This window comes from Vulpes lagopus, chromosome 17 (assembly GCF_018345385.1).
Source record: "Vulpes lagopus strain Blue_001 chromosome 17, ASM1834538v1, whole genome shotgun sequence".
Lineage (NCBI taxonomy): Eukaryota > Metazoa > Chordata > Mammalia > Carnivora > Canidae > Vulpes > Vulpes lagopus.
This window is the reverse complement of record NC_054840.1, coordinates 34,794,514-34,808,537: the sequence shown is the minus strand read 5'-3', so window position 1 is coordinate 34,808,537 and position 14,024 is coordinate 34,794,514. Positions and strand designations below refer to the sequence as shown.

General features: G+C 50.7%; 1 protein-coding gene and 1 long non-coding RNA gene across 2 annotated transcripts in view; one reads left to right on the top strand and one right to left on the bottom strand.

The window, feature by feature from the left end:
- The window catches only part of ADAMTS16 (ADAM metallopeptidase with thrombospondin type 1 motif 16), a 151,071-nt gene extending 147,546 nt beyond the window's left edge, over positions 1 to 3,525 (bottom strand). The window contains exons 1-2 of the mRNA XM_041731954.1: positions 3,339 to 3,525; positions 3,117 to 3,222 (exon numbers count right to left, since the gene is read on the bottom strand). Coding sequence (XP_041587888.1) covers positions 3,117 to 3,222; positions 3,339 to 3,446 — 214 coding nt within the window. The 5' untranslated portion in view covers positions 3,447 to 3,525. The remainder of the gene's footprint in view (positions 1 to 3,116; positions 3,223 to 3,338) is intronic.
- Positions 3,526 to 8,467: 4,942 nt separating this feature from the next.
- Positions 8,468 to 13,498, top strand: LOC121477546. Its single transcript, XR_005984287.1, has 3 exons — positions 8,468 to 8,729; positions 13,108 to 13,261; positions 13,398 to 13,498. It is a non-coding gene; the product is annotated as an uncharacterized LOC121477546 (long non-coding RNA).
- Positions 13,499 to 14,024: the final 526 nt, after the last annotated feature.

Sequence of the window (14,024 nt, the reverse complement as noted above, 5' to 3'; positions counted from 1 at the left end):
AACAGCAGACCTTTCTATCAAATGTGTACTCTTGGTTTTGTATAAATGAATGTGAAATAAGTTCATAGCTAAAGAATTCAATGAATGAACAAAATAAGCATAGCAACTCATCATACACATGTTACTTATCTGGAAATAAATCGATATATAACTGCAGGAGACTGAAAAAATTTAACCTTTGAGCTTATGTTTTAAGATTCTAATCCCCACAACTACTGGCTTGTGATTTCAAGAAAAATATGGTGTGATTCCTAGTCTTTGAGAATCTTATTTTTTTTTAACTTTTTAAAAAAGATTTTATTTACTTTTTTTAGAGAGAGAAAGAGAGAGCATTCATGCTGGGGGAAAACAGAGGGAGAGAGAGAGAGAGGGATAATCTCAAGCAGACTCTCTGTTGAGCATGGAGCCTAATGTGGGGCTAGATCCCATGATACCCAGATCATGACCTGAGCTGAAATCAAGAGTCAGATGCTCAACCGACTGAGCCACCCAGCACTCCTCTTTGAAAATCCTTCAAATAAGACCCGTGTCCTATACACACTTGGTTAAGGAGGGAAACTTTATATATGACTGCTCCAGGCAGTGGCCAGAACTTCAAGAGGTTTTCTGACCACAGCATCAAGTCTACGAACACGTTCTGGTTTCAGAGTGAATGCATGAGGTGTAGACCACCTGAGCCTGCAGGGCTGGTTCCTACGAGGTGCACAGAGCAGATTCCGCCCCTTGCATCCTAACCCTGTACTCAGTGAGATCACATCCACAGCTTGAAAGCAGCCACGGTGTGAGTATTTACCCCATGGGAACCAGAAAATGTTATAAATCCAGGCTCTAGAGAGCCTGTTATTAAAGCCTGACAAGCACAGCACGGGGGATTCTGAAAGAGACTGCGCTGTCTCATGTTACCCGAACGTTTGAATGTAAATCAATATATCTTCCAATGCACACACACAAACAACAGGTCTATTATGAACAACGAAACACATTTCTAAAGAACTTCCAAATCTTGCCCTGGAAGCGTAACTTATTCTAGAATTAAAAAGCTAACAAATCTGTGATACATCTTGGCTCTTAATAGGAGCCATTATTTTTATTCCAAAGGCATATTTGTAGGAAAAGCATTAAAATCCCCTATTAAGGAAAAACAATTCAGAATCGGCCAAAATGAAATGGGTGTACTTAATGTCTGAAAATAGTTTAGTTATCCGCTGTGGCCTCCAGAGTAGAGGGAGTTCTCTTTCCTGCTGCATAATTGCTTCAGACACTGAGCAAAATTGGCAATCACGGTTTGAATTATGCGTTCAACAAAACTTAGGGCCAGAAAGAGTGATTCCAAAGCCAATTTGCATAACAGATACCTAGATATCCAACATACACTGACCCCAGCAGCACATAAAGCGCTCTACCCTGGTTCTACTGTTCTAAGTAGAAATAAGTAACCTGCTGGGCAGAGTCTTTTCTCTGGTGGCCTGAAAGCCCTCAAGTTGACACCTGCTCCCTCAACCTAGCCCTGCAGAATTCAAGACCTAAACCGCACAGAGGGCAGGTATGAGCCTGGGGTGTGTCCACTGAGCCAGGACTTCACCAATGATGGCTCACACCTTCTCCTCCAGTTTCTGACCAAGCGAGGTATGCGGTTGTCATGGCAATGCTAGGCTTGTGACACCAGCTGAGGTGCCAGGTGATCTGAGGCGCATGCCAGCCAGGCTGGCGTCCAGCTCACAGAGACTCCCCGAGGCGCAGGGGAAGCACCCTTGTGCGGGCAGGCTTCAACTTCTCCTCCTGGAAACGGTTCTCTGTCTAGAATGCTCTTACCTTAAAGAAAATTTGTTTTCTGTAAACTGTTATACAGTACTCTGAAAATGTCCTGAGACCTTGAGGAATTTTTGTGATTTTCGAGAACTAGAATGTTGACCCAAATCTCTTTTTTTGGAAGTGTGTGTAGAGGGACAATATGACGTGGATGATCATATTGTAGGATGCATCCCCAGGGAAACATGAGGGCAGACAAGGGCTAGCCGAAGAAGGTGACCTTTATTATTTTTTTTTAGAAGGTGACCTTTAAATAGATAATCACCTTTCTCTAGCAATTACCCAAGGAGAATTTGCAAGTATTTCATATCACTTACTTCTCTCGCCCTCTGGTGGTGGAAAAGAAGGTCTTCCGCTCCAGCCTTCGCCTACCTGCCCCTTTATTCATACACTGTGCCTGTAACTCATTCAGTAGGACCGAATTCAAATAGTGCATGTTACACTCCCATATTTATAAAGGATGGGAAACTACATTCAAAAATTCTGAATTATTAACTTTTCTAGAATTCCTGCAAATACGTTGGGGGTAACCAAACCTCGTTCTCCCTCTAACATTCTGACACTTGATATGTCGATTGATTGTTGCCAATGTCGCACAGGGCAAATATCAAACAACTGCCAATGGATTGGGTTCAGATAAAAAGCTCTCAGCAACTGACACCCCACAGGTGCCCCTCCGCCCTAACCTCCATCCATTCCCTGGAGACCCGAAACTCACAGACGCTGCTTGCCAACAGCACAAGGAAAACCACGCACTGCAAATGGATCAGACTTGTACGCGGAATCCTGGTATGAGATAACCGCGGGGCTCAGGGTGTCACAAAAGGCTAATAACGAGGCATTCTCTGCACGATATTTCAACTGCGTCCCAACTTTTGAAGAGCATCCGTCTTCATACTACATGATAAAGGGCTGAGCAAAAATGGCTTTCTTCAGTCCCCGCTCTGTAGTCGAGGCTCTACAGAGAAGCTGCAATTTAAAGAGCCTGAGGAGGGTCAGGAGGGGGCGAAGGGGTGGGGAAAGTAGTGAGCGCCTTTTGGTTTCCTGAATGCACTTAGTAAGACCTCTGGATTGCTCCCCGCTTTTTCAATTTTCTTATTGCATTCGCATGCTTGCTTTTTCCCGTCCGCTTACGGTAAGAAGCCGGTGCGCGCTCCTCTCCACAAGGGAACCAACACGCGGCAGCACCGGCGGGCGGGCGTCCTGGGCGCTGGCCCCCGCCGCGAGCATCCCAGCGGTGCGCTGGCCGGGCTGGGAACGCTCGCGCTCCTCGCTGAGGACTCGAACCCCCGTCCCCGCTCACTTACCGCCTTCTTCCAGCCAGTCGGGCCGCGCGGCGGAACCGGGAGGACGCCAGGCGCTCGGGCTCCCCGGCGAGGCCGCGGCGGGTCCCACGGAGCACGCAGGTGCCTGCTGGAAAACAGCCGCCACGCCTCGGTGAGACCGGCCCGGAGCCCGTCCGCGGGGTGGCCCGTCCGCGGGGTGGCCCGTCCGCGGGGCCCCCGCCCGCCCCCCCTGCGGGGACTCACCTGCACCGCCACCTGCGCGAGCAGCAGCGCCCACAGCGCCGGGCCGCCCCTCGCGCCCCGCGCCCGCCGCCCGCGCTGCGCCCCCGCGGGGAGACCGCGCGGCTCCATCCGGGGCGCTCGAGGTGCCCGGGGCCGCGGGAGGGCCCCGGCCGGCGGCTGCTCGTGGGCGCCGGGAGCCGGGCCGGGCCGCGCAGGAGCCTCTCCGCGCGGGGTTAGCTCTGCGGCTCCTCCGGGCGCGCGGGGGGCGGAGTGGCGGCGGCGGCGGCGGCGGCGGGGGCGGGGGCGGGGGCGGGGGCGGTGCAGGAGCCCCGGCCCGCACCGTGGGAGAGCCGCGGCGGGAGGAGGGCGGGCGAGGGGAGGGGGAGAGGGAGGGGGGCAGGGAGGAGGAGAGGGCGGCGGGGAGGATCCCGTGGGCACCGGCTGGAGAGGCGGCCCGCAGGCTGGGTGCGCGCGTGTGCGCGCGTGTGCAGCTGGAGCCACCGTCCCGGCGCCCTCCGTACCTGCAGCCCCGCTGCCCGCACCCCCAGGGCCGACCTGCGCGGCCTGGGGCGCAGACACCTGCGGCCGCTGGGTGCACAGGGGCCCCGCGTGTGGGAGATCGAGCGCCTGGCAGCGGCGCCCAGCTTCGCGGCGCCGCGCGGTTCTGAGTGTACAGATGTGCGTGGCGCTTGGATCGGGAAGTGATGCGAGGCCAGGGGCTGCAAGAAGCCACGTGTCTCTCCAGGCCCGTCCTGGGATCCAGGGGTGCTCCTGGCCCCGGGGCGGGGCGGGGGGAGCGGCCACCCGCCCTGGGGAGCCTGTGTGCCCGCGGGCGGCTGGGTGCCTGCGGGGAAACCAATCCGTGAGGAGGCCTTGGGGTGAAGCATGCCTGTGGGCCCCGCTGGGGCCTGGGGGCTGGGCTGCCGAGGGCCCCCGGGAGCTGCAGGTGCTTGACCACTGGTCTACTGGTCTGGCAATAAGCCCAGCCAGTGTTCTAGGATGGTGTGTGTGGACGTACGTGTGTGCGCCTTTAAATGTGCGCGTGTCTGTGCCTCAGTACCCGCCTGTGTGTGCATGCGTATGCACTCGCGTGTGAGTGCATGTGTGCTAGTGCATGTTCTCACCACGTGCCTGTGGCCACTCTGCTCCGCCAATGGCTCCTTTACTCCCTGGCCACTTACCTCCTGCAGGTTCTGTGGTTCTATTGTCCTTCACATTCACTTTATCCCAGATTTGCCTGTTTTGCACAGTTTGGAGAGGAAAGTGGAGAGAGGAAAGGCGACTGTGGTCTCTGCTCAGCTGCTTTGCTCTGCTCTGCTCTGCTCAGCTGGCTTTGAACCTGCAGACATCTCTTACCTCTGACAGTCCTGAAGTGCCAGATACCTCAGGCTTGGATGGCAGAACCCCCAGGCTGGCAATGGCTGGCTCTCTCTCTCTCTCTCTCTCTCTCTCTCTCTTTCATGTGTATTTATTTGAAAACCCTCCTCAAAGTGAAAACAGTTCTAAAAGGCCTGCCTGCATTGGGGGTGGTCTTAAAAACACCTGCCACCTCCCCTTGCTCCAGCTCCTGCTAGTGTCTGTTTCAGGTCCCTGGGCAGGGCAGCGCGGGAGCTCACCCTGGGGAGAATCGGAGGCTGAGGTTGGTTGGGCAGAGCATCCGGGTCTGGCAAAGTTCCTGCAGGAGGCTGCGGTTCCTTCTGTCCTGAGTACAGGGCATCGCATGCTTGAGAAATATGAATCTCTAATTATTTCTAATTACATTGAATGTAACCAGCGAGGGGATCAGATTTTCCAAGTTCAGCTAAGATCACATGAAGACACCCAGGGGGATGGATAGATAGATAGATAGATAGATAGATAGATAGATATCCATCGAAAGAAGAATGGATAAAGAAGATGTGGTCTATGTATACAATGGAATATTACTCAGCCATTAGAAACGACAAATACCCACCATTTGCTTCAACGTGGATGGAACTGGAGGGTATTATGCTGAATGAAGTAAGTCAATCAGAGAAGGACAAACAGTGTATGTTCTCATTCATTTGGGGAATATAAATAATAGTAAAAGGGAATATAAGGGAAGGGAGAAGAAATGTGTGGGAAATATCAGGAAGGGAGACAGAACATAAAGACTCCTAACTCTGGGAAATGAACTAGGGGTGGTGGAAGGGGAGGAGGGCGGGGGGTGGGGGTGAATGGGTGACGGGCACTGAGGGGGACACTTGACAGGATGAGCACTGGGTGTTATTCTGTATGTTGGTAAATTGAACACCAATAAAAAATTAATTTATTAAAAAAAATATATATCTTTAAACAGATGGAATGAAAGAAGAATGGCTGGTATAAAAGGATTCTGTTTAAGGATTTTTTGTTTTCTTTTTGAGTAATACTTGTTAGATTTTTTCCAAAATGAACGGGGAGAAATTTAAAAAAAACAGCAGAGCCAGGCAATAGGTTCCAGAGTGCTTTTAATGGGGAGCACTCCCCAGCAAGGTTCTGTGACTCGGAGGGGTGGCCAGAGTCAGGGAAGTCCCACCCGGGTTGGGGAGTGTGGGGGTTTTTAAGCCTTATTGGTTCCTGTCCGGATCCGGGTGGGTCCCTTTCCAAATTAGGCAAGGGAACGTCGTGTCCCTAGGTGATTGGCTGGGGGTGGGGATAGTACAGACGATGGGGGGGGGGTCCCCACCTTCCCGGGATGGGTCCCTGGATGGAAAGTTTAGGTTTCCCATCTAGGCTTTGATTTACTGGAGATGATGTGGTGGTCATGGCTGCTTTGGTGGGAAGATCAGCCATTTTGGCCCAATTTGAGATGTCCGCCATTTTGGGTGCCCCTGTCTCTCAGCCAGCCCAACAATACTGAATGAGTCTCTTTCCATTGTGAAGAAACAATGTCCTTTTCAGTGATGAGCCTTTTCCAGTTCCTTTGGCTGCTCACTGAATCCAGGGCTCATCCCAGACTAGGAATGTGTCTGGATAACTCGGGGAGCAAATTCCAGCCTGGGGTCAGGCTGGGAGCCTTGAGGACGGAGCCTGGTGAAGTGGGTATAAGAATGGCCTGGAAGGACGCCTGGGCGGCTCAGTGGTTGAGCTTCTGCCTTTGGCTAAGGTCTTGATTCCTGGGCCCTCGGTCCCCACAGGGAGCCTGCTTCTCCCTCTGCCTGTGTCTCTGCCTCTCTCGGTGTCTCTCATGAATAAATATATAAATAAATCTTAAAAAAAAAAAAAAAGAATGGCTTGGGAACAACGTGGAAGGATGAGATTTGTGATTTCTAGTAAGATACTTATAGTTGATCTTTCCATTTCAGGCAGAGCTCCTAAAACCCTTGGAATTTCCTAAGTAGAGAACCACAAAGGTGCCTTTTGTTATGCTAATAAGGCGACTTTGCATCCAGTGAAGGGAGCTGGTTGCTTGGAGTGCCAACCTGGGGGTCAGAATGTGAACTTCCAATCCCACTTCTGACCTCCTCACTTCCCAAGGAAGGGGAGACTGGCTGGAGGTTTTGTTCAATCACCAGTGGCCGATGATTTAATCGCTCATGCCTATGTAAGGAAGCCTCCATAAACCCCCCAAAGGGACGGGGTTCAGAGAGCTGCACGTTGGTGAACAGGTGGAGAGGCAGGGAACGTGGAGCATCAGAGAGTGTGGAAGCTCCTTGCGCTGCCCCCAGACCCTGCCCCATGCATCACTTCCATTCCACTGTTTCTGAGTTATATCCTATTAAAACAAACTGGTGATCTAGGGAATGAAATGTTTCTCTAAGTTCTGTGAGCCACTCTAGTAAATTAATTGAACCTACGGAGCAGGTCCCTTGGATCAATCTATAGCCATCTGATCAGAAGCTCAGGAGACAGCCAGGTTTGAAATTGGCATCAGAAGTGGGGGTGGGGGAGGTCACTGTTACCTGAGCTGAGGCTGGGTCAGCTGGTCTGGCCCCACAGCACTTCTCTGAAAAATGCTTTATGGGCCTACAAGTGGCAAAAGTACCTGCACAGTGTGAAATAATACCACAATCAGAAACAAGGGAAGGACATTTTTTATGTAAGAAGCTTTACATTCGTGGAGTGAGAGGTTAGGACAGGGTGTGTGTCTTGTGGGTGATCTGAAGTTGAGAGCTCCCCTGAAGTGTGGCTTAGTACAAGAGTTAGGGAATCAGAAGATGCTGGAGGAACCGCTCTTGCAGAGTGGGTGGCAGATGTAATGCGCAGCCCCTGCATTTCCTCCAGAGACCCTCATGAGTCCCGGAGGAACCTCAGCAAGTCAGCCTGCTGGGGCTAAGAGGACACCTTCAGTCTCTGGGTCCAAGGATCCTTCCCAAGATCTTTCCCAAGAAGCCCCAGAGCTTCAGAGCTTCAGTGTCTGACTCCAATGCTGAGTCTGTTCCGGAACCTGGTCTCCTCCCTCACTGTGAGACTTGACTCTTGGAAAGAAGCAAAAGGGAAATTGGGAGCCAATGAGACAGACAAGCTTAGATTCCTAAATTCAAAACGTGGCATTTATAAGTCCCTTTCCCTTTGTGACTAAATACTTAGAAATTTAGCTCAAATATTAGACAGGTTTATAATCATACATAGATATTTTTAAAAGGGGAAGGGGCAGAGGCAGAGGGAGAGAGTCTTAACCAGCCTCCATGTCCAGAGTGTGAGCCAGACACAGAGCTCGATCTCATCACCCTGAGATCATGACTTGAGCCGAAATCAAGAGTTGATGCTCAACCAATTGAGCCACCAAGGCACACCTATTATTTGTTATTATTATTTGACTTTGACATAAATTCCCCCATGATTCTCTCCCCCACTCCCAATGCTGAAGTTCTTCATAAGGTAATAGGCATCTGAGGATTAGTCACTAGAAAACCTTAGGAAACAAGACTCAGCACTGTTCCCTCATGTCACCTGGCCCCAAATCACACTGGCTCCTGCTATGAATATTTTCTTCTAGTGAGTACAAGAGCAAAATAAATCTTGAAGTTCAGTGTATCGTTCAGCTGTAGATGCATCAGACAAAACCCCGCAACATGAAAGGAGAAGCATTTCCTTCTGCTCTGGGACCTGTGCGCTGGCTGGCTGCCAGGTGGAGAGGACCGGGTCTGCTCGTCTGGTTGCTCTTGCTCATGAGTGCTCTCATGAATTTTGGAAACAGGGAGAAGGCCTTGCGCACATGAAAGCAGAGACTAGCAGATGCCTCTGCACGCCATGGAATGCCAAAGATCGCCAGAGCCCCCGAGACCCTAGTGGAGCAGCCCTGAGCACATTCTCCTTCGCAGCCTTGGAAGGAGCCAACCCTGCACCTCCTCGAGCTTGGACTATCCACTTCCGGCACCAGGAGACCATCCGTACCTGTTCAGGCCACCCTGTCTGTGGTGCTTTGTGACAGCGACCCTAGCAATCTGACACAATCTGCACAAAACAGTAAGTTTTCTATGGACCAGGAAGGAATGTCCAGTAGAAATGATATCATGGACATGCATGCCTGACCCCCTATTCATCCCCAGGCCTACTGACCAGAACACAAGTGAATCCAGCCTAAGAGCTCAGAAGGTTAGCAGTTCCAGGTCCTGGTTCCTGGAAGAAGCATGCTGCTCCCCTAGCACCTGCAGGTGCCCCCTCCTAGAAGGACTCCTAAGTTGGGGGGCCCGGTAAGCCCTTGTGTGCCCTGAGAAGGCTCCCAGGGCAGCAGTCCTTCTTCTTTTCTGCCTCAGTGGCCTCCCAGAGGTTGCAAACATCCTGATTCCTGGGCCCCGTCACTAGAGACTGACATCATGGGTGTTGGGCCTGCGCATCTGCATTTGTAATGTTCCTCAGAGGATTCTGTGAGCAGCCAAGGCTGAGATGGAGCTTACCAGGCAGCTCCAAGGCAAGGATGACTGGCAGGGGACAAATAGGGGACTCCTTGGGGGTCTGCTGGGGAGAGGGTTGTACCCGAGGCTGGTTGCCAGTGAAGTGACCGTACATTGAAATGGTTTATCTGTGTGTGTCACAGAGTGTGCCTGCACATGGGAGCATGTGCAATAGTAGTAGTTTGGCTGGAGTTTGCAAATGTGTGTGTTATTTGTGTCAGGCTGCCTGTCATTTGAAGTAAGTCATCTTACATGGAGCCCACCAGGGAGGCCCTTTCTTCATGGAGCTTATGAAGGGCAAAAAGTGAGCCCTTTCAGTGGGAAAGCCATACATTGAAAAGGTATTTTCGAGAATGGTTGTATTTTAGGAAGAAATGCAGGGAGCTGCAGGAGTCGTCGTCTTGCATCCTATTTGTGTGTGTGTGAGTGTTTGGACTTGCGGTATTTTTTTAGGGACACATCAATTAATGTGGGCTTCTGGGGGCTCCTGGGTAGTTCAGCAGTTTAGTGTCTGCCTTTGGCTCAGGGCATGATCCGGGGGTCCTGGGATCGAGGGGATCCCATGCATCGGGGTCCCTGCAGGGAGCCTGCTTTCCCTCTGCCTCTGTCTCTGCCTCTCTCTCTCTCTCTCTCTTATGAATAAATAAATAAAATCTTTAAAAAAAATTAATGTGGGCTTCTTTGGAATTTTTCTGCTAATAACACATGATCATACTTTTTAATGTAAATACACAGGTCTTTGGTATATAAGTTGGTAGCTCATTTCCCCCCTGGTTTTGATTGGTAAGCTTTCAGTCTTACCTGCATTTCCTCAGTGAAGTTCATGTTTCCTGACTTAACATTTCTTACAATGTCAATGAGGATTTCACATGATAGGGCTTCTACCCACTGTCCTGGCCGATCCTCCTCAATCCTCCCCGAGCAAGGCCCTGGCCACTCCTGGCTGGACTCATGGGGAACAGTACCCGGGAGTAGACGTACCTGGCCTCTCTCAGCCCTGATCCTGTTCCATTGGATGTGGAAACTAGCTATCCACATGCTTTTCTGAGCATCTTCTGATGCCAATTTGATGTTTTCCCTTTTTTGTTTCCTATATCATGTAAGACAGGTTATTTTCTGATTGCTTTTAGAGCGCTGACCTTCTCTCTAACCTGCTCCACTAGCTGTGTTTATAATTTGTTCCTGCAGATTCTGCTGGCCTGAGTATGTGATGAGTGAGTAGTCATTCTCTGTGTATTTCACTTCTAACCTGTCTCCTCTATTACAAGGTTCCGTGTTCTTGTTTCACAGAAGGCAGGGCCTTTCCTGGACAGGAAGTACCAAGAGTTTCAAGAAACTTCCTTCTGGCTTTTGCAGGAGGCCGTGTTGAGGTGCCTTAAAAGCATACAGTTGCAGAAAAATCAAGGTGGCTGCATGCACATTTCAGGGCATGATTCCTGTGGAAACCACTAGATCTGCGTTTCCCTGTAAACCCCCCAGCCCCTTCCTCTGGGGTGGGAAGGAGAGAGGGTTGCAGTTTGGAAGGCCTTCATCTCCTGCCCTCCTCACAAAGCAATAAAGCTATTGTTCCTCTTCATCCTCAGCTCTGTCTTCCAGTTATGTTTCCGAGTGGGAGCACAGATGTGGGTTTTGGACAACAAGGTCCACATAGATGCGACCTCTGAATTCCCCGAATGCTGGGTCCCTGACATTGCCGTGTAGGATCTTCTGTACTTTGTCCCGTCCACGTTCTTGACCGCTGTCTGATCTCAGGCAGGAGCTGTCCACCCTGATGGCTGCTGACAGCCTGGCTAACAGGATCCTCTCTGTCCTCTTCAAGTAGCCATGGTGGAGGGCATGATCCACTTCCTTTGGCAACACTTACCTCTTCTGGATCCCACTCCCTTCTCCAACAGGCCTCTGCCAAGCAACCCTCTGCTCTCCTGCAGTGCTCTGATTCGCTCTAGAACATAAAAGTTTATATTGCCAAGGACCACTGCTTCCAGAGTCTTTCCCATTTCTGCCTCTGGCTTTGCCAACATATTCGAGGGAGCTCACCCCACATTCACCCCATTCATGGCCAGCTCCTTCTTTGCCCTGTCCTCCTGTGGGATGCTCATCTGATCTTCCTGAATGGATGGGAGGGCCATGTGTGGGATTGCAAGAGATTACTTAGGACATCATCGGATCAGGGTGAGGAAGGGACTCCACGTGGCCAGGCTAGAGGGCGGGACCAGCATGGACTAGGTTATCAGAAATCAGGTGAGAAATGACGGCCTGTACACACATGTGTTCAATGGGCTTGTGGAGAAATGAACGGATGTTAAGTTTCCTTAAGAGAGAGGACTGGTGCACATTAGAAAGTAGATAATCACACAAATGAAAACAATTTGAGAGTAATCAAGATATTATAAGTGAGCAGCTCGTTGCCAGGACAGACAGCAGGGAATGTGGAGCAGAGTTCTGGATTTTACAGCCTAGTAAAATTTGCAAATGAAAACTCTAAAAGAACATCAACTTCCAGTTGGCAGGCTTCCATTTTTCTAAGGTAAGAAAGAATATGGTAAATGCATCATCTCAAAATTAAGAATGCTTTTTAAATTGAATGTCGTTAACTTAATAGAACACTCGTTATGTTGGCCTGAGTTGTTCTTATTCGCCATGAGCCACCCTGAGTCTGTAAACAATTAGAAAAACGAATTCATGATGGGCAGAAAGGACTCCTCAGGACACTCCACAGTGTTATGACCAGACAGAGGCCACAAGCTTCAGGGAGCATCTGGAAAACAAGCAAGGAGAGAGGGTGGATTGAATTCCACATGGAGGAGAAATCATTGATAAAGGCACTCAGGCAGTGCTTGTCCTTCCTTTCCTGGATCCCGCTTCCTCGGAAGGAACCTCCCTGGGTGACATCCTGGAATCTTCCTCCTTTGCCATTCTGGAAGTAGAAACAATTACAGCTGCCTCTTTGTCCCCGCACCTTTGAGGCAGGTGCATGTCATGGCCACACACCACACCTTGGCTGAGTGCCTCCTACCTTGGCACCACACTCAGCTTGTGCCCTGCAGGTTCTGTGTGTCAGCAGAGGGGGTCCCCAGAGCTGCAGCCCCCAACCAAAGTCAGAGAGTCCCGGAGCCTGAAGCTTAGCACTTCTGATTCTTGCTCTAGTGGTAAAATGGCAGCTGGGTCAGGTGAAAAAATTGGAATGTTTGGCTAAACCAAACATTTGCATAGTCCAAAAGGCTCCAAAGTCTAAAATACAAAGCCCACCCCAAACCTTCACCTGTACCATGGCTCCCCCTAATTATGTCATCAATGTTCCTGGACATTAAATGTTCTCCTCCCACCAACCTGAGGCCTTCCAATTCACCCTGTTTGAGGGGGTAGCATCTATGCACTACCGTGGGGACCAACCAGATTAAGGGCACATGTTCTCAAGAGGGAAGAGGTATAGGAGGGGTCAGGAGGCCTGGTTTCTTCTTCTAAACTCTCCAACTGAATAAGTGACCCCTTTCCTGGGAACCTTGAGAGGCAGAGGGAGTGGAGATGAGCCCCAGGGTTCTACTTCCCAGAGCTTCCCTCCAAGAGGAAAGAGGAGAGGTAGGATGCCCTCTAACAGTATGGAAAAAGGGGCACATGGGGGCTCGTGGGTTAAGCATCTGCCTTCAGCTCAGGTCATGATCACAGGATCCTGGATAGAGTCCTGCATCAGGCTCCGTGCTCCGCAGGGAGCCTACTTTTCCCTCTTCTGCCTGCTGCTCCCCCCGCCCTGCCCACCCCCTTGTGCTCTCCCTCTCTCTCTCTTTCTCCCTCTCTCTCTGTCTCTGTGTCAAATAAATAAATAAAATTGTTAAAAAATATCAGTATGGAAGAGTTTAAAAATGCTCCTATTTGGAGGAGTTTCTTGTTCAACATGCCCATCCATGGAACGTGCCCTCATAGCAGCACATTCAGGGCATGTGTCATTACAGGGCAGGACGGCACGCAACACACGAGGCTGTCGCTCACACAGGAACTGGAAGGTTGTTCCCAGTAAATTTTAGGAAGAACAGAAGCAGTGTGAGTCTTGAGGAGTCACCCACTGAGAAAAAGTATCCAGAACCTTGCTTTTCGAACAGCACATTGGTGAGGAGCCGTTCCCTTCTTCCCACACTGGAGCAAATAGGTTTTTTAATGAGATAAAAATGAATTACTAGAACAAAGAAATGAAGTAGACATACAATACACAATCCTCATTTTTTTTTTAAATTAATGGATTCAGGTGATATGAAGCACCTCTGTTGAATTGCCTGGAGAGCTTCCAGATGCTGCTCTGGGCATGTCCCCATCCCCTGTGGTGAGCATGGGCCACCACCGCTGGCTGGTCTGGTAAGTCCTCAAGCAGGTGGAGTCCAGGGGGGCAGGGATGGGGCTCCACCTGCAGGCGGCATCTGCCCTCTGGGACTGGTCTGGGGTCTGGGGAGTGCAGCCACCACTGGGTGGCCCTGAGCGGGGAGGGGGCACGAGGGCCCAAGCATCACCCCCACGGCTTTCCTCTGGTTTCCCTTTTATAAAAATTGGTTTTCTTCTTCTTCATTTTCATCCCTTTCTTTTATTTTTCAAATGTAACCACACAGTGAATCCTCCAGTGAATTCCTGAACCGCAGCTCCAACAGGGAGCTGTCTCCACCCTCTCCTTCCAGACTCAGGGTCACCCTATGTCCTTCCTGATGTGTCCAGTCACTCTGCCACGGCCTTTCCAGCTTACTCCAATCTTTTTGGGCCTCAGTTTCCTTATCCAGGACAGGAGTGACAGCAGTGCCTTTCGATGCCTTATGGTTAGATGCAAGGATGTGAACGTGGAGCACAGAAGAGTGCCTACACGTCCCTGCCTCCCCCTGCAACTGAC